This window comes from Lygodium microphyllum, chromosome 27 (genome assembly GCF_053477565.2).
Source record: "Lygodium microphyllum isolate KBCC chromosome 27, Lygodium_microphyllum_v1.1.10, whole genome shotgun sequence".
Lineage (NCBI taxonomy): Eukaryota > Viridiplantae > Streptophyta > Polypodiopsida > Schizaeales > Lygodiaceae > Lygodium > Lygodium microphyllum.
In genome coordinates, this window is record NC_141161.1 from 62,246,628 (window position 1) to 62,269,928 (window position 23,301).

General features: G+C 38.1%; 1 protein-coding gene across 1 annotated transcript; it reads left to right on the forward strand.

The window, feature by feature from the left end:
• Window positions 1-17,079: 17,079 nt before the first annotated feature.
• LOC148012377 (protein STRICTOSIDINE SYNTHASE-LIKE 3-like) lies at window positions 17,080-20,226 on the forward strand. The gene is made up of 4 exons (XM_087669288.1): window positions 17,080-17,551; window positions 18,883-19,155; window positions 19,231-19,398; window positions 19,478-20,226. The coding sequence occupies exons 1-4, from the start codon at window positions 17,277-17,279 to the stop codon at window positions 19,869-19,871; spliced, it is 1,110 nt and encodes a 369-aa protein (XP_087525414.1). The 5' UTR covers window positions 17,080-17,276; the 3' UTR covers window positions 19,872-20,226.
• The last annotated feature ends 3,075 nt before the right edge of the window (window positions 20,227-23,301 follow it).

Genomic DNA, 23,301 nt, shown 5'->3' on the forward strand with positions numbered 1-23,301 from the left:
AAGCATGGCATGAGAGAGCCAGGAAAGTTATGTATTGGCTGTCTATCAGCATTTCAGACTCTATGATTGTGCATATTCAGGATGCAAGCACGCCAAAGGAGGCATGGGATACTTTGTCAAAAATGTATAGCACAAATACGCAAGCCAGGAAAATGCAGCTCAAGCAAGAGTTGCACAATGTGCAAAGAGAAAATATGAGCATCAACGACTACCACATGAAGGTGAAGAAGATTGCAGATGCACTTGCTTCCATTGGGTCACCAGTGGAAGATGATGATTTAGTTTCTGTGACCTTGAATGGTCTAGGAAAGGATTATGCACAGTTTCGGACATCCATTTCAGTTCGTGAAAGATTTCCTGATTTTGAGGAGTTGATTGCTCTTCTAATTTCTGAGGAACAGAGAAATGGTGGTGCATCTTCTTCAGGAGGAACTTCAAAAGAAGCTGTCTTCTACTCAAATGCTGGAAGAGGTAGAGGAGGCCGATTTGGAGGCCGTGGTAGAAATCAGAATATGCAGCAAACTCAAGAAAACCAGTCCTATGGAGGAGGACGTGGTAACTCTAGAGGCAGGGGGAGCCAAAGAGGTCGTGGTGGATGGCAAAGAGGTCAAAATGCAAACAGTAATGTTGAATGCTACTACTGTGGTAAAATGGGTCATATGGCTAAAGACTGCTATAAAAAGCAGAATGACATCATGAATGGAAAACTGCAACAAGGGAATTATGCATCTTCTAGCAGACAGGGTGATGACAGAAATGAGGATTTGTTTATGGTGCAGCACATGAACAATTCTGTGACAAGTGCAGAAGAAAGCAACGATGTGTGGTATGTTGACTCAGGTGCATCAAACCACATGATAGGTCATGCAGAATGGATGGAGGATGCAAGGAAAATGGAAAAACCAGGATTTGTGGAGACTGGTGATGATACTGCACATCCGATTGTGCAGATTGGAAAAATTCCCTTGTCTATGCAGGATGGGAAAAAGAAATACATGTCCGATGTATTTCATGTCCCGAATATCACCAAGAATCTGGTTTCTGTCGGTCAAATGGTTGAGCAGGGCTTGCAAGTCAGATTTAATCCTCATGGATGCTTTGTTGAGGATATGAAAAATAAAGGTCGCTTGATAGCAAAAGGAAAGAAGAAGGGCAGAATGTTTACGTTGGATGCAGACATGTCTGAATTGAGTGCAGCAATGTTTGCACATGGAACCGGTGTAGTTGCAGATATTGATATCTGGCATAAACGCATTGGTCATGTTAATGTACAGCGACTTAAATCAATGCAGGCCCAAAATATTGTTGCAGGATTGCCAAAATTCAAGGTTGCAGAAATGCATAAGGTATGTGAAGCCTGTCAGTTTGGAAAACAGGCAAGGAAACCATTTCCTAGACATGTTCAAGAGAGTAAGAAGCCATTGGAATTAATCCACTCTGATGTGTGGACTACTAAAGCTGCGTCTCTTGGAGGCTGTCATTATTTTGTCACTTCTATTGATGACTATAGCAGAAAAGTTTGGGTGTATTTTATGAAGAAGAAAAGTGAAGTGTTTGGGCATTTCAAAACTCTTAAAGCTATGGTTGAAAAAGAAACAGGTCTGCAAATAAAATGCCTAAGGTCAGATGGAGGGTGAGAGTACCTCTCAAATGAGTTTGCAAGGTTCTTGCAGGAGCATGGCATAAAGCAGCAATATTTATGCAGTCATACCCCACAGCAAAATGGAATTGCAGAAAGAAAAAACAGACATATTGGAGAGGTGTCTCGTGCCATGCTCAATGAAAAAGACCTGCCAGATTTTTATTGGGCTGAAGCAGTTGCTACAGCAGTCTACATAATGAACAGGACTCCCACTGCAGCAATACATGGAATGACTCCAGAGGAGAGGTATACTGGTAGGAAACCAGATATTTCTCATTTGAAAATTTTTGGTTGCATTGCCTATGTACATGTGCCAGATGAGTTGAGATCCAAGTTGGATCCAAAAGCTGATAAGTGCATCTTTATTGGTTACTCTCTGCAGCAAAAAGGGTATAGATGCTATAACCCTTCTACTCGTAAGTTTACAGTGAGCAGAGATGTTGTTTTTTATGAGATGAGTAGCTAGTATAAACCAGTAAATGTGATTGATGATGTAGATGCACAAAATGGTAATGCTGCACAGAATTCACAGCAGCAGTCACAAAATATTAGTGGACCTGGAGCGTCCTCTAGCAGTGGTTCACATTCTTCGCCATGGACAGGTAGATTGAGATCAGGAGAATCTTCTCAAAGCAATGCAGATAGTGGTATGCAGGCATCACGAAAAGGAAAAGAGAAGGTTGATCAGCCCATATTTGATGTGAATGCAGGTCACTCTTATGTGGATGGTGAATCCAGTGGCTCAGAACAGAGCATTGATGATGAGTTGGGTATTCCTTCTATTGTTACACCTGGAGTAAGGAAGACCAGGGATGTTTTGAGAGCACCTGGGAGTGAACCCACTTTGCGCAGGTCTACCAGAGTTAGGTATCCTGTGGATAGGCTGAAATATGATGGATTTACAGCCATTCACTATGCATATATGGTCAAGCTAATACAAGAACCAGAACCCACTTCTTTTGAGCAAGCCATGGGAAAAGAAAAATGGGAGAAAGCCATGGATGAAGAAATGGATGCCTTGGAAGCAAATGCTACATGGGAATTGGTACCTTTGCCTAAAGGTAAGAATGCAATTGGCTATAAGTGGGTTTATAAGATGAAGCACAATGCAGACGGTTCTGTGAACAGATACAAGGCAAGATTAGTAGTCAAGGGGTATGCACAAACATATGGCATTGACTATGAAGAAACATTTAGTCCGGTTGCAAGGATGGCAACCGTAAGAGCAGTCATTGCTATGGCTGCATCAAAGGGATGGTCTTTACATCAGATGGATGTAAAGAATGCCTTCTTGCATGGTGATTTGCAAGAAGAGGTCTATATGGAGCAGCCACCAGGTTATGTGCATGCTGTTCATCCTGAGTTTGTTTGCAGGTTGAAGAAAGCCTTGTATGGCTTGAAGCAAGCACCTAGAGCATGGTCTGACAAGATAGGACAGTATCTTGTCACTATTGGCTTTCAGATTTCCAAGGCAGATTTCTCACTTTATGTGAGAAAAACAGAGAAAGGTATTATGCTACTTGTCATTTATGTTGATGATTTGATTATGACAGGTGACAGTGATGAAGATATCCTTCATGTGAAAATGCTATTGAAGCAGAAGTTTGAGATGAAGGATTTGGGAGAGCTGCGTTATTTCTTGGGCATTGAGGTGATTAGATCACCAAGTGGGATACAACTCTTGCAGAGGCAGTATGGATTAGACATGCTATCCAAATATGGGATGACAGGCTGTAAGCCTATTTCAGTTCCTTTGGAGCAGAATGTGAAGCTGAGCATAGATGCAGGTGAGCTTCTGGAAGACCCTACTATGTACAGACGCATAGTAGGAAGTTTGATTTATATGACTATTACCATGCCAGATTTGAGCTATGCTGTTGGATTGGTAAGTCAGTTTATGCAGGCTCCAAGGAAACCACATTTGGATGCGGCTAGACGCATACTCAGGTATGTGAAGTCCACATTGCAGTATGGACTATTTTATGAGACTGGGGTTCAGATACAATTGCATGGATACACTGATGCTGATTGGGCTGGTAGTATCTCTGATAGATGATCTACCAGTGGATATGTGTTCTTTTTTGGAAGTGCTGCAGTCACTTGGAGCAGCAAGAAACAGCCTACAGTTGCCTTGTCGAGCACAGAGGCTGAGTACAGGGGTGCAGCAATGGCTGCATGTGAGGTAGCTTGGTTACATAAGCTACTTTATGATATGCATCAGTCTACAGATGGGCCAGTTGTCATTTATTGTGACAACATGAGTAGTATACACTTGGCAAATAACCCAGTCTATCATGCTAGAACAAAGCACATTGAGGTGCATTATCACTATGTGCGAGAGAGGGTTTTACTAGGTCTTATTGATCTAGTTTATGTCAGCACAGAGGATCAGGTAGCTGACATATTCACGAAGGCATTGGGCGCAGAGAAGCTGCGCAAGTTCAGAGACCTGCTTGGTGTGCAGGAATTGGGATTGAGCTCGAGGGGGAGTGTTGAGATATCGAGCTCCACTCGTGATACGCCAGGGTGACCGTTGTGTATTTATGTCACCGACTTGTCAGTTGCAGATGCGGTTGGTACACCGCCCCTGAATAATAGCTACATGATAGCTATCCTTATCTACTCTAGTTTGTGGCTCAGTTAGTATGCCACCTTAGTTAGTTGAGTTTGGTTTGAGACCCATATCTAGGGTTCTTCTATTTCTTTGTACTAGAGTTCTTTTGGCTTACACAACTAAGAAGAGGAAAACTGTTTTCAGCCTCCACCCTTGTGTGTATTCCCCCATTGTGCAAGCAAGAAAGCTTCAAGTGAGACTCCTTCCTTCTCTCCCACAATCTTGACAGAATGGTCATAAAAGAATATTCCATTCTTTGCAAGCTCTGTCTTCTTTCTGCCTCTATACATTTCTTCTCCAATTGAACCATGTATAGCATCAATAACATCAATAATAGACTCCACTGGTTGCCATTCCTCAAGATTAGAGGGATAGACATCTACAAGACAAACAAATATTATAATGGAAAAACCTAAACCATGTTTAAGAAAGGAAAAACTTTAAGAATAAAATTCTTACAATTTGGTCTATGCATTGGAAGCTTTGAAGATCCAGGTTCCAAACACAGCTCTCTATCCATGAACACATGTTGCACTAATACCTCTTTGATGCTATTCTTATTTGCTCCAAGCTTAAAATCTCAGATTCTGCCCTTCTAAGTAGAGATAAACGAGCTCTCATGTCTTTGCCTTTTTCCACGTTTTGCTTGTTGCATGGTGATCCAACTACCTTTGCTAATGATAGTAGGAGTCCATCTTCCATCAGTTTGGAATGAGTTAAACACTGATATGGATGTGATTTGGGAGCTTGGATGCCTTGTTGAAGGTCGAATTTCTGTATCCATGGTAGAAGAGAGAGACATGCACAGAGAGAGAGAGAGAGAGAGAGAGAGAGAGAGAGAGAGAGAGAGAGAGAGAGAGAGGGGACTAGGCTACCATAACGGAGGGAAAAACAATAGAGGAATAAAAGGAAGGAGGGAAAAAACTGAGCATTATGCTTTTCACTAATTTGAATTTCGATTACATCAGTCATTATCATTAATCTAGATATATCATTAAATAAAAGTAGCCGAGACTCTATGCCATTAATGCAAAAGATGTCATAATCACGAATATAAAAGCCTAAAAATAGATCATAAAAATACAAATTCATAATATTATTATATTTATATATTTTTGTAATTTTTTTAATTTTTTATTAAATAGAAGTTTCGTTACGGAGGCTTTGCTCTTATTGGTCTAGAGCACTCTCTCTTCACATCCTAAAAGGCATTTTCAAGACCTCAAAACTCCCCTAATGCCAACCTCACCATGACCAACCATGCTAGAGAATAAGAAGCCCTATCACCTACTACCATCTAGTGCTACTAATGTACAAATGAATAATAGATGTACACCCAAGAAGAAGGAGACTGCAATCTTAGTAATGGACTCCACTAAGAACATCAAGAAAAACATTGAAGAACCAATCTTGAGTGCTAGTGCATCTAAGTTCTCATTGACCCCACCTACAATTGGCTCTCAAAGCTAACATTGATCCAAAGAGCAACCATCAACTAGCACCAATGATACAATATCAAAGACCGCGACCAATCCTGTGTAGCTCAACAAGTGACCCCATGTAAATCCTGTTACAAGGTTAGGTAATGATATACATTAGGTATGTAATGCTAAACCTGAACCACTTGTAGGATTGCATCCTTCATACCACTGACCCTCCATAGTAGAGCTGGCTATAGACATGGTTGTAGATACATGTGAAAGCATTGTCAATAGCATTTGACACATTGATAATACGTTCACCTTGTACTCTCACAGGTATGAACATTTGGACCTAGGACTTCTAGATGATGACACATTTGCAGTTGTCAAGAACCTTCCATGCTCATGGAAAGAATATAAATCAATTTTCATAAAATACTCCACCATCTCAAAAGAGTTGATAGCTACTCAAGTGACCAGAGAGCAAGCTCTCAAAGGATGCTTGATCATTTCCTTTAAATGCAACTACATAGAGCCCACATATGAAGACTTAGATGACTTAGACAACTTAGCTAAATCTGAGTCCTTATTTCTGCAAAACTGGTTTAATCTACAAGCTCATTGGGAAAGGATCAATTGCCAAATCATGACTAATGGTGACATCAATATGCCATATTGACAAATTGAGTACGATACCACCTATGTTGCTCCTAAGTCATTTTTCGAGTGCTCACTCTCATTAGGAACCAACCATTAGAGGGTCCTACATTATGCTATTTGGACCGAGTGTTAAGTGAGGAAGAGCTCTATATTGCCAATTGCATAGGATTAGGGGATTTCCTCACCAATGTCGTCACCTACATTACACGCGTGGGCTTCATACCATGTGACATGAATCATTACTACACGGCAATGGAATACAACCCTGACTTTTATGATTGACTATTACAACAAGACCCACCAATCACCACTTAGCCCCAACCATCTTGCACATAATTACCATTGATTTAGGCATTATGCATTCATCTTGCCTCCATTGATTTATTTACAAAAAAAGAAAGAAAGAGAAGAACAAATAAAACACTTGCACCATGGAAGTTCTCCCTACCAACACATAACCCTTTGCAACGCTAGGAAGCATTGCACATTTTTTCCAAAGAGGAGGAGAGGGGGAAATGAGGAATGTAAAAGTATCAAATTTTTCAAAATTTCATGCATCAAAGGAGTAAGATTAAAAAGTGCACTCTTCCTATATAGATTAGGTAAGAATTTTTTTGCTAGATATGCTTTTTTTCCTCTTTTGAGAAAAAATTCTTAGATAGGTCATATTTTTCTACATAGGCTTCATTTTCCTATGTTGAGAAAAAGTGCCTAGATAGGTAATGTTTTTCTATATATGCTTCTTTTTCCTATGTTAAGAAAAGGTTCTTAGATATGCAATATGTTCCTATATAAGGATTTCACTATGTAGATATATATATCACTATATAGATATACTTTTCCTATATAGACAAAATTTTGCTATAAAGAGATTTCTTTATATAGAAGCACTTTTTCAATATTAACAAAATCTTACTGAAAAGGTAAATGAAGGTACATTAATGCAAATATTAATCTTGATTTATAAAGCAAATAACTTTCAATAAATATATCACATAGACTATAATGAATTTATCATAAGCTCAATGGCATGTCAAATTCAATAAAGAGTACAAATCACTTATTTATTTAGAACTAAAAAATATAAAAAATTCGAGAGTAAATGATGATAAAATTAAGATAAAATTATCAGTTAGCATAAATTGTCATAAACTAGAATTGTAACAAATCAATCAATTATATTAACATAATGAAGTGTGAGATCTAAGTTCCCACTTTTTCTCACAAATACTTTATTTTTAGCTAGCAAGAAATCAACCAAGTCCTCTCTAAATGTATTCATGTTACTTTCAGTGCTTTTTGTTATAAAAGGCACCCATTTCCTTCCTCAAACCAACATAGTGAGACTTAAAATGCATGTATATCATTGCCACTGTATACAAATGGTCTCTTGATCATGTTCATTGAACACCTTAAAACACAACCAAATCATGATATCAACTATTTGGATTATTAGAATATTAAAAGAATTAACTTATAGAAAGAAATCTTACTTTTTGCATAAGTGTGAGAGCTTTTTCATCCTCTTCATGACATGTATCATTGAGAACCTTTAAAAAAGGTAAAAGTCAATATCTTCACGAAGGCATTTATTTTTGTTTAAAAATATAACTATATTCATTATTTAACAATAAACCATTTCAAAGCATACCTTGAGTTTTTTTAATTTTTTATTTGTAGAAGTTGATTGTAACAAACACTCGGGGGGGTCACTCATGAATATATGTATATATGACGTGAGTTCAAAATAAGGGGTTTTTAAAACACCATTTTTATACATTTTTTATATATAGAAGGGTGTCATATAAAGGGGTTACTTACAGGTTGAATAGAAAAGGGTTATGTTTTATGCAAGAAAAATTCACAAATTAGGATTTTTATAAATAGGCCATGAACGCACGTTATATTGAGAATATATATATAGTGAACCCCCCGAGAACAAACGCCGCTACATCTTTGTAGTCATCTTAAACTTATTTTGTATTATTATGCATATCAAATATATTTTACTATAGATATTGTAAATGAGATACTTACTTTGTGTGGTTGCTTGCATTTTTTAGACTCATAATCTATATTAACTCAAATATTTAACTTTGAGCTTGCACAAACTTAAGACACAAAATAATACTATGTATGAATACTCGTTTTTAAAATGAAACAAAACTAATGTATTGCTATAAGAAATAGGTATAAAATAAAAAATGTGCACTTACATTCAAAAAATATGTATTTATCATATGGAGACAATCCAAAAGCACCTTACTATTTCTTCCAACCTTCAAAATAGACCAAATCATTATCTTAAGTGTGTTAACTATTTTACTTGATAATGCCACCTTAGAATGCATGCATTGATATAAACTTGAAAAAAAAACTTACATTCAATTTTCCTATGTTATTTTCACTCTTTGATAAGCTTTTCCTTACAAAATTTGCATACATTGTGTATGCATCATTCTCTTAAATTTAAGCAATCACAACAAAATTAAATAAAATGTAATAAATATTAGATGCTGAATAAATATTATTATTTTTAGAAAGACCAATTTAAGAAAAAGAGAGATCAAGCTAACTCTTTACATATAGAATATAAATAGCTCATTATTATCACATGGAAGTGGTTCACATATATAAACCCCTAATTTTGCAATCTAATAACATAAGAATTTACTATCAATAGTTTTTTCAGGATACAAGTACTACAGTATTTATGCTAGAATGATATTTACATGTATATCATCCCGTCATAATAGTTATCCCTTCTAGACGTGGTTTAATAGCTCCTTGTATGATGATAGTACAATATATATTGCACAACTAAAATTACATAGTAGTATATACATGGAACCAAACCACATAGCCATTTAGGACCTAGACTAGTTTAAGAGCTACATGAACATAAGTCATCTTAATACTCATGGATGCAAAACCAAACACAGATAGGAAGGTCATGTCCCTAGGACTTAGTAGGCTATCACAACAATTATCCCTTTTGAGTGTGGTTTAACATCTCCTCGAATTATGATAGTATAATATCTATTTCATGATTAAAATTGCACATTAGTATGCACATGACATCAAACCACTTAGCCATTCAAGACCTAAACTAGTTTAAGAGCCACACAAATGTAAGTTTAAGAGAAAAACTTAGAAAACTTCAAGCCAAATAATGAAGCTTATAAACAAACATTTCAATATGGAAGGCAACACTTAATAGTAGAAATGAGAAGCTAAGCAAGATAACATATTTGTTCAATAGATATATTAAGTTATTGTTGGTTTTTGTAAGACTTTCTTGAAACTTGATAAAGAAAATATGGATCTTGATGAAGAAAATGTGGGCATATTGTTATATGCGGTATGACTTTGGTAATTAGAAAAGTAGGTTTAAGGGAAAGTATGAAGCAATGAGTGGATAGATTGTAGTAACTTCTATGGTTTGAGTTCCAAATTAGGGAAAAGCATAAAAAGTACCAAGAGGATTATGATGCTATCCTCTAATTAGGATTTCAGTTAATGGTTTAAAAAGTTTCATCCAACATTAAAAAATCTCACTACTAATCCAAGATAACATATGATTACATGGTCATTATTGCAAGCATTACAACTTTAAGTAATACAATATCTATGGTGTTTATTGTTTACTCCTATATATTAAAATGCATAGTTATTTTCACATATCAAGTTTATTAATATTGAGGTATGTTCATTTATAAGAATGTGAGAGTTAGGAAAGCAAGGTTTTCTAAATTATACTAAGCATTCTAGTAAGAATATTTTTAGAACACTTAGCATATTAGTAGCAATATTTATAAAAAAACAAAACTCATTTGGCAATGCTTACAATAGCGATTGTGAAAACCTATACAAGTAACATCATGGACATGCAAGTAACTTTGCATCATCTAGCTAGCAAATACATATTTGCATGGACTTGTATAAGTTTTCTAGCTTTTTCTTCTTCAATAAGGCACACTATTTGTTGATACCCTAACGTAAGAGGGTTCTTTATAAAGGATCTCTTAGGGGCATATTAGTAATTAGCCCCTTTAAACATAGCACCACACACATATAATGTCCATATTTAAACTTAATCAAATACAACATAACATGCAAAAATGCAAATACCCCTTGCATATGCTACCATACTCTTCTAAACAAAGTATTACAGATTACAACACCCATCTTTAGACTAATTCAACTATACAACATAGCATGTGAGCATGCAAGGACCCATTTGGCATATGGAATAGTTGGCCTTAAAATAGTGTGAAGAGGCACGTACCATGCAAAATTGCAAAATACCCATTTTGCATATGTTGTGATACTCTTCTAAACAAAGTACTAATACAACACCTTCTTTGGGACTGAATCAATTACAAAAGTTAGGGAACACTAACTCCCTATTTTTTATATTGTAAATTTAAAATAAGTCCAAAGTTGATTTTCAAGTTGACCATGCTAATGATAAGATATAAACCAATTCTTTATATATACACATGCCCACATGGATGAGGGTTTGTAAATGTATAATTAGGACATCATGTGCCAGTAAGTTGGAAAAACATAAGAGAAACTTAAGAGATATGTTAACAAGCATTATAATATAAGAGAGAGATATATATATTGGGGGAAGGGTTTGGGGTTAAGTACCATTGCTTTACAAGTGCCCTAATGACCCACGCTTGCATGGGTCCTAGTGACTAGTTGTAGAGTGGTCATCTATAAAAGCCTTATTTTTTGTGTATAAGCTCTATCACTAGTAGGTGCATCAATGACCACATGCATCAGAAATGTTATTGTAGTACATGTCTCCTACACAAGCCTTGTTGCTCCTTGCTTGTTAGGACTACCAGTTGATTCTTACACAACTTCATTAGCTCTATTCCTCTTATATGCCAACACCTTTAGATCCCAACATATGTGCTAAATAGCTTCACCTTATGATGATGGATTTTGCATCAAGTTCACTACTTACATTGCTAGAGGAAGATTTCCCATTACTTGCCATAGTTTACCCCTAAAGGGAATGCATCATCGTTCAATATGATGCACCATGTGTTATGGCTAAATACAAATTGCTGGAATGTTATTAGTTGTTACCTTTATTTCTTGATAGGAGCTTCCAAGGAGCCTCACATCACACTAAAAACCAATTATTATATCATAACAATATTGCGGTTTGGTTAAGAGAATCTTAGTTAGGATCATTTGCTCATTTTATAGGACCATCTCCTCATTTGTGGTGGAGGGTTTGTGGTTGATTGTTTGTATCAATAGTGAATATTGCAAAAAAGTTAATGAGCATATTGACTTTGTTTTAAAAGTGGCTGAAAGTGAAAAATTATCTTTGATTGCTTTCAAAAAGCTCAAGATAAAAGTTGGACGATATTTTCTGAACACTATTGGAAAATGTACTTACAAGGTGTAACTATAAGACACTTTGTAGAAATGTAGAAAGTAGAGTTTTATAAGAAATGTATGTAAGGTAGAGATTCTAAATGAGAGAGTACGTGTCCTCTAACAAAATGTCACTATTTATACACCTCTATTTATGGATGTTAATATTACAAAATAATGACTTTGAAATGAGCAACACAAATTATTAATTTTTCATGGTTATTAACCCTATAGGACATTAGATGTTACTCAAATATGTCCTTAATAGCCCTAGAACACATTAAACATATGCCTACATGCTATAAAGCATATTTTAGACTCATGGATATTAACAAAACATGGAGTAATATGAAATGCCAAAAGAATGATATGCAATCCACACTATCAAAATATATGTTTTTTTGACCCAAAAGAATCTCACCATCTAATGATTCCTAATGAAACATAGACATGACAATGCACATATGATACATGTGAAGAGGCACTCATAATCAAGTTCTCATCCCAATTATAGGTGATAGAGAAGGGAGTGTTGCTGAAAGCTAGTGTTGAAGCACAATGATATTGGAGCATAATATCAAGTATTTCATGTTTTTGCATCTTTACAATGGGAGAGTGAGAGTAATAGCAAGTGCCACACTCAAGTCTCAAAGCACATGCATAAGAGATTCAAGTGCACTCATGATGAAGAAGTGTGGCACTCATTCTAAAAACACATGCATAAGAGATTCAAGAGCATATCCCTCTCCCCATCCAAATGATGCTATAAGCTCCCATGATGAAGAGGTGGATGACAAAGCCAATGCATATGTTGGAAGTGCTTTTCATGTGTAGTTATGCCTCAAAAAATGTGAATACTCTCTCTCTCTCAGCAACCCCTTGGGTTTGAATTTGTCCCCTACAAAAAGGTGTGTGCTATGCCATTATGTTCCTTCCCTTTTTCTCAAGTTATAGCTCTAATGTAGAGACTTGCAAATCTTACATTGAATGCACTTCTTCAACCACACTCTTCCATGGAGCAAATATGGATAAGTTTAATCATGAGTGCATATGGTAAATTGTTATCCTCCAAAAGACTTAAAAAGCTTGCTTGTTACTAACAAACTCATGTTCCCTCTATATTCCTCCCATTCTTCATTTTTATAATATGCCATGCAAACATGTAGTTGTGATGTTATTACTACAAAGTATTTACTCATTCCCTCCCTATTTGTTGGTTTCCATGCTTATAATGTGCCATGCACCTAGGGGCATACAATGACTATGTATTTTGTGATTTTTTAGCTAGAACTATGAAATTAGTGAGGTCTAGTGTATCATACAAATGTGAGGTCTAATGTATCATGCAAATCATGCTAGAGAAATCAAGGTTTCATGTGAGTTTATACTTTAGGAGTGCACCAAAAATCACAACATTAGAAGCTTAAGATAACTTTTTATTACAATCAAGTCATTCAAATTCCTGTAGTCATGTGTACATATTCACACACGCGCACACACACACACACACACACACACAACTTGGGGTTCAACAATGGTTTACAAGTTGAGAGAGAGAGAGAGAGAGAGAGAGAGAGAGAGGTCAAGGATAAGAGGAGCCAAAATAGCAATGTTATGTTTAGAGAGAGATTTAAATATGTTTATTTCTCTATGTTTTATGAAAAGAAGGTATTAGTTTGAGGTACATATAGACTTCTTATATTCCTTAAATTGCTTGGATCGTGAAAATGTGGGATTAATATTAATAAATATTACTTGAGTAGAAAAGGAGGAAATCAACTATCTAAGCAAGCTTGCCAATTTAGCTAAGGCTTAGTATACACTGGTTTAGCAGGACTAGGCACCGTTTTCAAAAAAGAGATCCTTTGCTTTCACATAGGTAGGACGGATGCACATACATTTTTAGAATTCTACTTCTTTTCATGTAAAAGTGATTGGCCTAATGGGAGTGGAGCCTCCACATGTTGTGTAGCACAAAAATTCAAATCTTGTTAATGGTGAAGAGGTTTGGATTTCAACATGGGCGATATGGATATGTTGGTTATACTTCTCCATCGAAGACTACCCCTGTGTACGAGAGTAGATGATCTTGTACTACAAAGGAGTTTGGGTGAATGTGAAACCTGGCTAAGGCTAGTTACACACTTCCCTGGACACAAGCGAGGTAGTGACAAAAGTGTTGGGGGTACTACATTGACAGTACTCGCACACTTGTACACTACAGGTGGCGGGCGCTCATCACTATCACTTCATTCTTTATTCTTTTAGTGATATTTGAATAAAGGGAATGCTGGTCACACAGTGTAATTGTTGGAGTTCCTACAACTTGTGTGTGTGTCTCTATCTCTTGCTCTTGCTCCTTCCACCATAGCTCTTGCTTTTACTCACGTGCTTCCACTCTGGGTTCACTCCCTTCAACTAGTATCAGAGCCATCTTCCGTGAGAGCTCAAGCCTGATCTGGCATTGTCTTAGCTTGCATTCAAATAACTATAGCAGTTCATAGTCATGGGTAGCCATAGCTTCCAACCTTCAAGGTATGTGTTGATCTCCCATTGGGCCTATTGAGGCTTCTCCAGGGCATCATTGGGCCTGCCTTAAGCTCACTTTACTGAGCATTTAGCTCAGCCATACCAGCAACCACTGATGCCAGGAGGCATATTTCACGGTGGATTCCATGCCACGATGGATTCCGTGAGGTTTTACGGTGGTGGATTCCGTGAGGTTTTACGGTGGATTTCGTAGACTTTGTTGACCGGGGCTCATACACAAAGTGGATTCTTTGTGCAAGAAGTTGATGGGAACGCCTATCCTTTTCGGGCGTTTCATTAATTTAGTGTATACATGGGTGATTCCGCAAAATGCATATTAAATTAATAAACGTTTATGAGTTTAGAGTGCGCACTCGTAATAAATTAAGGTTAGGATTGATTTCTAACCAATTGATTTATTTATGTAGCTGAAGATTGCTAGGTATTCACTTTTGTCGATTTAATTGTATTATTTTACTAACGATTGTGAATGCTTCAGTTGATGTGTAGAGATAGCAGCAGTGGCGGAGGAAAGCATTGGAGGATAGCGTATATTTGAGTAATCACTTATATTTTGATGGGCGCATACCTTAGGCATGGCGCCTATATTTTGTCGCGCTTATTTATTGAGGCACTGGATATTTATTCATTATTTTGTATGCTCATGGGCGCACGATTATGATATTTGTATTTGGACATTGTACTGGGTACGCCTGACTCTTTGGGCGCCCGCCCATTAGCTTTATTTCTATTTTGAGCTAAAGCAAACTCAAAAGCCAAAAGCGTGCTATTTTGTAATTTGGGCTATTATTTGAGCTTGAAGATGATTAATACATAAAATGCATGCTTTGTGGAGCGCTCACACAAGGCATGGGGGGAGATTGCACCCAATTGGTCTCTTATTCATGTTGTGCATGCTTTTTTACCTTGAGTTTTGTGCAAAAAGTAGAGTTCTTTTGTTCTTGGGGACCTTCCGGCATTCACTACGCGAGCATACGGCATCCGATCTGCGCACCAACCACACCAGTCCAACTACTAGCATGATTTGCACCTAGCTATCTAGCACTCCTTCTTGATCAGTTTGGTACCTCTTTTGCCTCCCATGTGGTCATTGACATTCCTCGGCACTTGGGCAACCTCGTGGACTCTTCTTAGCATTGGCCATTCACGTATTGGAGCTCATAACCTCCATTTCTTATTGAAATATAAAACAAACGAGTTCTAACATAGGTCTAAATAGAGTTTTCTCAGTCATTGGAGCTTGTATATGCTTCATGGGATGCCCGTATTCATATGTATGGATGCCGGATACTTGGGAGATGATATAACATTGATGTGAGATGCTATTGGACTGATTTGAGGACACATTTTGGCTCAAATTTCTTAGAGATTCCATTGTTGTAATAATAGAGCTGAATGTCATTTATTTGGAAAATGAAAATGCCTCTTGTCATTTGATGCTTTTGGGGCTTGGTATTGATGCCCGAATGTTAGCTTGTCACTTGGGGATGCTTGATACACGTTTCAAAATACTTTTGGGCTTCGATTGAGCTTGCATTGGCCCAATTTTAACATAGATTTCACTGCTATAACACAATGGACAACAAGCTTTTCTCAGGGAACACTAAATGCCTATTGCTCTTGAATGTCATTTGAGTGTTTCGTACATATGTATTGATGCTTAGCATTGGCCTACACACTCGAATATGCTATGGGATGCTCTTGAGCTTCGATTTTGAGCTTGGCAATATTCATCTTGACTATGGTTCAAGCCTTGGTTGCTTCAACAACTTATGCAATTACGGGCTTGAAGAATATATTGGGTTTTATGTTTTCGGATGTATGCTCTATGGATCTTGGATGCTTGGATATCATCACTATGATATTCTGAGCTTTGTCTGCTCATTTGACATTTGACTTTTGCTTCAATGGGAGTATTCAACTTTATGTATTGAGCCACTTTGACACTTGGATGAACTACAGAGCATTTGGTTTATACAGTTGAGCTTGAGCTTATTATAGTGAGATAGTGGGACTCATTGTGACTTGTACATGCTCTCTTGATATGAATTGGATGTAGTTACTCTATCGTGGGCTGATTTGATCTCTTGGCTTGGACTTGGTACTTATGTATGTTAGGGTATTGTCAATGGTATTTATATGCTTTTGGGTTATGTATTGAGCTTTGCTTAGTGGGTTATGTATTTGGCAGTTCTCTTCATTTACCCTTGAGACCTACCATGTGTATGACGTCTATGCTTATTGCATGTATGGTTACTGATACACAAGAGTTGTAACAATCTTTAGTGGCGGTTGTTCCTCACCTATGTATTACTATATTGACATTACCTGCTCACCTATACACTGTAGGTGGTGAGTGCCCATGATTGTCACTTCGTTCTTTATTTTTTTAGTGATATTTGAATAAAGGGAAGGCCGGTCACAGTGTGATTATTAAAGTTCCCACATCTTATGTCTCTCTCTCTCTCTCTCTCTCTCTCTCTCTCTCTCGCTCTATGTGCTCTCGCTCCTTCCACTATAGCTCTTGCTTCCATTCGCGTGCTTCCATTTCGGGCTCTCCCTTCAAAAAGAACACGAGCATAGGCTAACGTGTTTAGTTTTGCACAAGGTGAAGTAAATTAACCAGAATTTTCATAACTACGTGCTGAGATATTAATTGTACCCACAATGCAAAACACAAAGATTGGGGAATTAAATGCAGAAAGAAGGCAGCACAGTTCATGTGCGAAAAACTCTCTAAAACCTCATTGCTTGTCTCACCTACTTTCTTGAACAGATGTGACATTTCTCTTCTAAATATGGCAAGGTGAACGTATGATGACATTACGTTGATAATTTCAAGAGACGAGATGGTGCGATATGCATGAGTTTGACTGGTCCTGACTTGTTGGACTGACACAACCGAGACACAGACTCTGAGAGAGAGAGAGAGAGAGAGAGAGAGAGAGGGAGAGAGCCTAGAGGGGGGAGAGAGACAGACAGCAATATGACAGGAGGCTGGAGATGGGTGCTCCTCATTGCCATCCTGAGCGTGTTTGTGCGGCTGAGATTGGCTCCAAGCCAGGATGGGTTCCCTCAGGATGCAGAGAACAAGCTGCAGAATGCAGAGATACAGGCTATTCAAGAGTTCCTGGGGCCCGAGAGCTTGGCTTTCGATGCACAAGGGCTCGGCCCTTACACAGGCGTGGCCGATGGCCGTATCATGCGATGGGACGGCCCCCAAAAAGGCTGGTCTCAGTTTGCTTACACTTCCCCCAAACGGTAATTCTTTCCTAAACCAGAATACACATTTTGGGGTTAATCGTTTTGGTCGTTCTTGCAACTTGTTTAATTGTTAATCCAGAAACTAATCTCTCAACTCATCACATTTTGGGGTTATTTCTGCTATCTAATCGATTGAAGAATCTTTCTCCGATCTAGATTTCCAGAAACTAATCTCTCATGCTTATCGCATTTTGGGGTCAATTGCCTGAGCTATCGATTTCATTGATTAATTTCTCTAATCTTTCTCCCAGTTGGATATTGAGGTCAAGCTTGCTTAATTGTTAATCCAGAAACTAATCCCTCATCCTATCACATTTTGGGGTTAATTATCTGAGCTATCGATGCAATTGAAGAATTTCCCAAACCTTTCTCCTCTTTACATTTTGGTGTCCCTTGTTTTTGCTTTTCATTTGTGTACAGACCACATTTGCCAAGATCAAAAGCCACATGCTTGCTGGGTTTGGCTAAGGGCGATTTAAAAGACTGCAAGGTTCTATAAGCTTAAATCTGGCTTCTTAAGTTGACACTGTTGCAGCTGATCTTACTTTATGCCATGGATGCAGATTGCAGATGTCACATCCAATTTTGTGTCAGGTGTGGGGTGCTTCATTGAACTTTGCATTCTGATGGTAGGCTGCAGTCCAGTTCATAGTGTGTGTTTACAAGCACACATTGCCAGTGCATTCTGTCTGTGGGTATGTTATTTTATCTGACATGCAATATATGTTGCAGAGGCCATGCTTGGTGCTATATTTGAACTTTGTATTCTGATGGCGGGCTGCTATAGTGTATGTTTATAGCTCACTTTGCCAGTATAGTCTGTCCATGGGTGCTCTATGTTGTCTTGACATGCAGTTTCTTGCAGAGGCCATGCGTTCTGCTTTGGCTAAGTTTACTTGGACGTAATGCCAATGCATAGTAGGAGGAAATAGGAAACAAGAAGATTAGATTCTTCCTCCTTGCTGGCTACTTGTAATTGCTATCCTTTTGACTGCTAGCTTTATACAACATTTCATTTTTTATCTCTATCACTCAAACAGGAAAATCTGGCTGTGTTCTTAGCCTTAACAGTTTACTCAATACGCATTGGTCCTCTCATCACCAGATAATTAAACGTATTGCCAGGGTAATGTTGTACCATTTTGATATGTAAGATTTCTGATGTCATTTATTAACAAACTGAGGTTTCATTCTCTTTGTCTAGGATGCTACAGTCTATCCTATGCATGGTTACAAGCAGTTTTACAATGTTATATCATGATATTACACCTATTCAAGAATGGTACTCAGTACTGACTTGGTTGTTTTGCCTCGTGGGTTTGAGGCAGTTCTGAGCTGTGCAACCCAGGATCAACCCCAGTATTGAACTTGGAGACTGAGGACCTGTGTGGAAGGCCTTTGGGTTTAAGATTCGATAAGAATGGAAACCTGTATATTGCAGATGCCTACCTTGGGCTGCTGATAGTGGGTCCAAATGGTGGCTTGGCTAAGCCCCTTGTGACAGAAGTTGACGGCGTTCCCCTAGCTTTCACAAATGATGTTGATTTTGATGAAGATGGTTTGGTATACTTTACAGACAGTAGCTCCAAGTATCATAGGAGGTAAGCTATCAACAATAGCATGGCTGATTTGTGGATTAGTCTGTGATACTAATTTGAGTAGCTGATTTTGTACAGGGACTTTGTAGTGATGTTCTTCGGTGGGGATAACAGTGGCAGACTTCTGACCTACAATCCAGAGACAGGTGAAACAAAGGTGCTTTTGAAAGGACTCCAATTTGCAAATGGTATTGCAATGAGTAAAGATAAGTCTTTCTTGGTTATATCAGAGACCCTTACAAGCAGGTATTGATACAATTTAGTTGATCATTGTTTCCTAGAAAAATAATGCTTTTGGTGTGTCCTAACATTGCTACTTTGACAGCGTCTTGCGATACTGGTTGAAAGGCCCAAAAGCAGGTACTCTGGAGCAGTTTGCATCATTACCAGGATATCCAGACAACATTCGGAGGACAGAAAGAGGGGACTTCTGGGTTGCAATTCATGCCCGGCCAAATTTCATCATGAAGCTACCTTTAGTGGTCCGGAAGGCTTTGCTGAAGCTCCCAATATCTTTCACAGGCTTGTACACCAAAATTGCAGCGAAGATGGCTAAGGGAATGGTAATGCGGCTTAGCCCTGAAGGAGAAATCTTGGAAGTCTTAGAGGATCAGCAAGGAAAGGTAGTCAAGTTAGTGAGTGAGGTAGAAGAAAGGGATGGGAAATTGTGGTTGGGGTCAGTCATCCTTCCTCAAATTGCTCACTATCACAGGCACTGAGATCAGCATTTCAACACTGAGCATTTGGACATTGGATAGCATGGAATGAGGTTGGCTTTTCGACTGCATGGCTTAATCTTAGTAGTTGAAGGTTGTCATAATGGAAGTTACCAGCCATTGCCAGATTCAGAGTTGATCTGGAAGCTATTGCAATTTGCTCCTGATAGCACTACTTTTTTTAAACAAAAAAGAGTGTGTGTGCTGGAGTCTCTGGCATAGAGCTTTTGTTTGATACTGCCATTATGCAACCATTTCAAAGAAGACCCAAAATGCACTTGGGTAACAATTTACTTCAAAGCATTGCTCTATTTCCACAACGTTTCAAAGAAATCCTAACAAATCCCATCAGCAACTATTTGGTTTGAACTCTATGCTTTTGAGTGCGTTATAACTATATGACTTTCCATCTCTTTATTATTAAAAAATGGGGGTTCCTGCTAAATGAAAAGTTGGAGCAACTCTTTGATTTTGAGTTCTCACCTTTTTGTTTGTTTGTGTTTCTTTTTTGGTTTGTCTGTTTGGGTGGGGTTTTTTTTTGGGGGGGGGGGGCGGTTGTTTTGGGGGGTGTTGCATTTTTTCTTAGGTCGAGAATGATAAAAGCATTGCAAGATGCTTCTTATGATGTTGGTCAAGGATCCATGCTAAATATAAGACCATTGAATTTTTAATGAATGGGGTTGTTCAATAGGTTTAGTTATCACAATCATAGCATGATGAAATTGTGGAAATTGACCATAGGAGCAACCATGGGGTTGTCAAATAGGTTTAGTTATCACAATAATGGCTTGACGAAACTGTGAAAGTTGATTATAGGAGCTATCATATGAGCAACTATGATTTTGGCCAGTATTACACATGGTTCTTGTGTAGTTGATTAGGGTCCATTCAAAACATTAGAGCATTGCACATGGTTCTTATGTAGATGATTAGGGTCCATTCCAAACATTAGAGCTTTTAATTACTGGTCAATGTTGTTGTTTAACTAGGCTAGTTTATTGCAATAATAGATTGATGAGATTGGAAATTGATTAGAGGAGCAACAATGGTGATTTTGTCTTAGGTTGAGATAATGAAGGAAGCATTGGACAGAGGTCCTTATGTGGTTCATTTTGAGCATTAGACCTTTTAATTATTGAATAGTAGGGTTATTTAAATAGGCTAGTTTATTGCAATCATAGATTGATAAAATTGTGGAAATTTATTAGAGGAGAAACAACCATGATTTCTTCTTAGGTTGAGATAGTGAAGGAAGCATTGCTTGATGATTCTTATGGAATTTGTTAGGGTTCATACTAAACATCAAACCTTTCAATCATTGGTCAAGGGGGTGGTTCGACTAGGCTAGTTACTATAATTAGAGCTTGATGAAGCTATGGAAACTGATTAGAGGAACCACCACCATGGTTTTGTCTTAGTTGAGGTGGTGGAGGAAGCATTGCATGATGATTCTTCATATAGTTGGTTAAGGTCCATTCTAAATGTTCCTTTTAAATCTTGGTCAATGTGATTATTCAATTGGGTTAGGTACCACACTCATAGCTCGATGAAATTATGGATATTGATTAGAAGAGCAACAGCTAAAGTTGAGAGAATATGAGCACTTTACACTAGCTAGAAATACCTAGTCTCAAGATTGACAAGTTTATAGTCTCTCTTTTCTTAAAATACAAACCATGGGTTCTTCGACACACAACTTCATACTTCAACCTCAAGCCATGGAACTTGGCCAATAGCATCGTAAGCTCTTTTAAAAAACCTTCTTTATTGCCATTCTCAAACTCAGCTCCTACCTCTCACAAGGGATTAGAGTCCACTTTGTAGAGGTAACTTTGAGAGAGAGAGAGAGAGAGAGAGAGAGAGAGAGAGAGAGAGAGAGAGAAAATGTCTTTGAAAGGCTGATAGGCCTGACCAATATATACAATGAAGTATTTCTCTCATTTGGAAAGGTAAAAGATAGGCCTATGAAACTAGATGTTGGGTAATATTCTGTGCAAGTGCATGTGGTACAAATGTAGATAATACTACTTAAAAAGGGGAAAAAACAAAAAGGATAGAAATGCTCTTTTCCTCAATGAGTATCTCCCTTAGGTGGAAATGTAGTTGTGTGTGGTTGAGATGCCTTCCCCTTTCTCTCATGTGGTGCTCAATCATAGCTTTGATCTGTCTCAGACAAGGATGTTTGGGTCTCATCCCAAGTAGACGTTGATATCTCACTCGATTGAGTGACACTTTTGGCCAAGAGAAATGTCCCCTAAAAGGATAAAAATGCTTTCTACGATATAGTTGTTAGTAGTCGTGTATCTTGTGTGGTCTATCTTTTGCTTGTGAATCTTAGTTTGAGTTAGATGAGGACATTAGGAGCTTTGACATTGTATGTTTGTCATCTTATGTGCTTTCGACACTTTAGATAGAGGGCACATTAGTGCATTTTTTCTAGGGCACTTCTGGCCATTTTAAGGGGTTTGACCATATTTAGGGCTTTGCCACTTTTTGCCATATATAGGTGGCTTGCTCTCCCACTCTAATTATTCATCATTGATCCTTTGTGATCGCCAGTCTTCCTCATTCTCTCATCCCTCTACTACCGTCTGGCACCTACACTGACACAGAGAGTTGCATGTTGGGGCTAACTCTTGTAGCCTTGTATCTTCAGCCATTGCAGTCACATTGTTCCTTCTCTCTCATGTGTTCTCTCTTTGTCTCCTTCTCTCCATATTCACTTTTCTCTTTCCGTTGTGCACCCTCACATGGTATCAGAGCCATGCGTGGGAGCTGAAGATCTTGAAGATAACCATGATATCAGCAATGAAACTTGCTCGGCGTCATCCTCACTTACCTGTAGACCTAGCATTTGGGGTCATACACTATAATGTGGCATGTTTCCAACCCACATCCATTTGCATTTGATAGGGATTTCTTGTGTTTTGCCCCTAGGTGACCTCTACTAAGCCTAGTGGCATCGTTACTGCACCGGCGTGGCATCAAACATGCTGGAGGGCCATTCTATTGGCTTGGTGACACTATATAGCATCATGTTTTCTGGAGGTAGCCCCAAGCATACTTGCTATAGAACCAAGCCATGCATTGCCTGTGTTTTTTGCAGGTAGTTCCTCCTCGATATTTGTGTTTTAGAGTAGGGGTTCCTCCTTCAATTGGGTGGCACCTATTCTTTGCTCAACAGCCTGTTTTCTAGCAGACAAAATCATTACTCTACTGCGTCATACTAGCTGATCTTTTGTGACCAGGGCAACTTTTTTCGGTGCTAGGTGGCCTCTTTGTTAGGCCTAACGTAGGGTCTATAGATCTCTGTTTACTGCAAGCATTGTAGTTGTAGGCACTCTTGGTCTCAACTAGCCCCTAGATAGGCTACTTTTATAGGTTACATACATGTATTCATCTGGTTTTATTGCTCTCTCTTTCTTTTGCATAG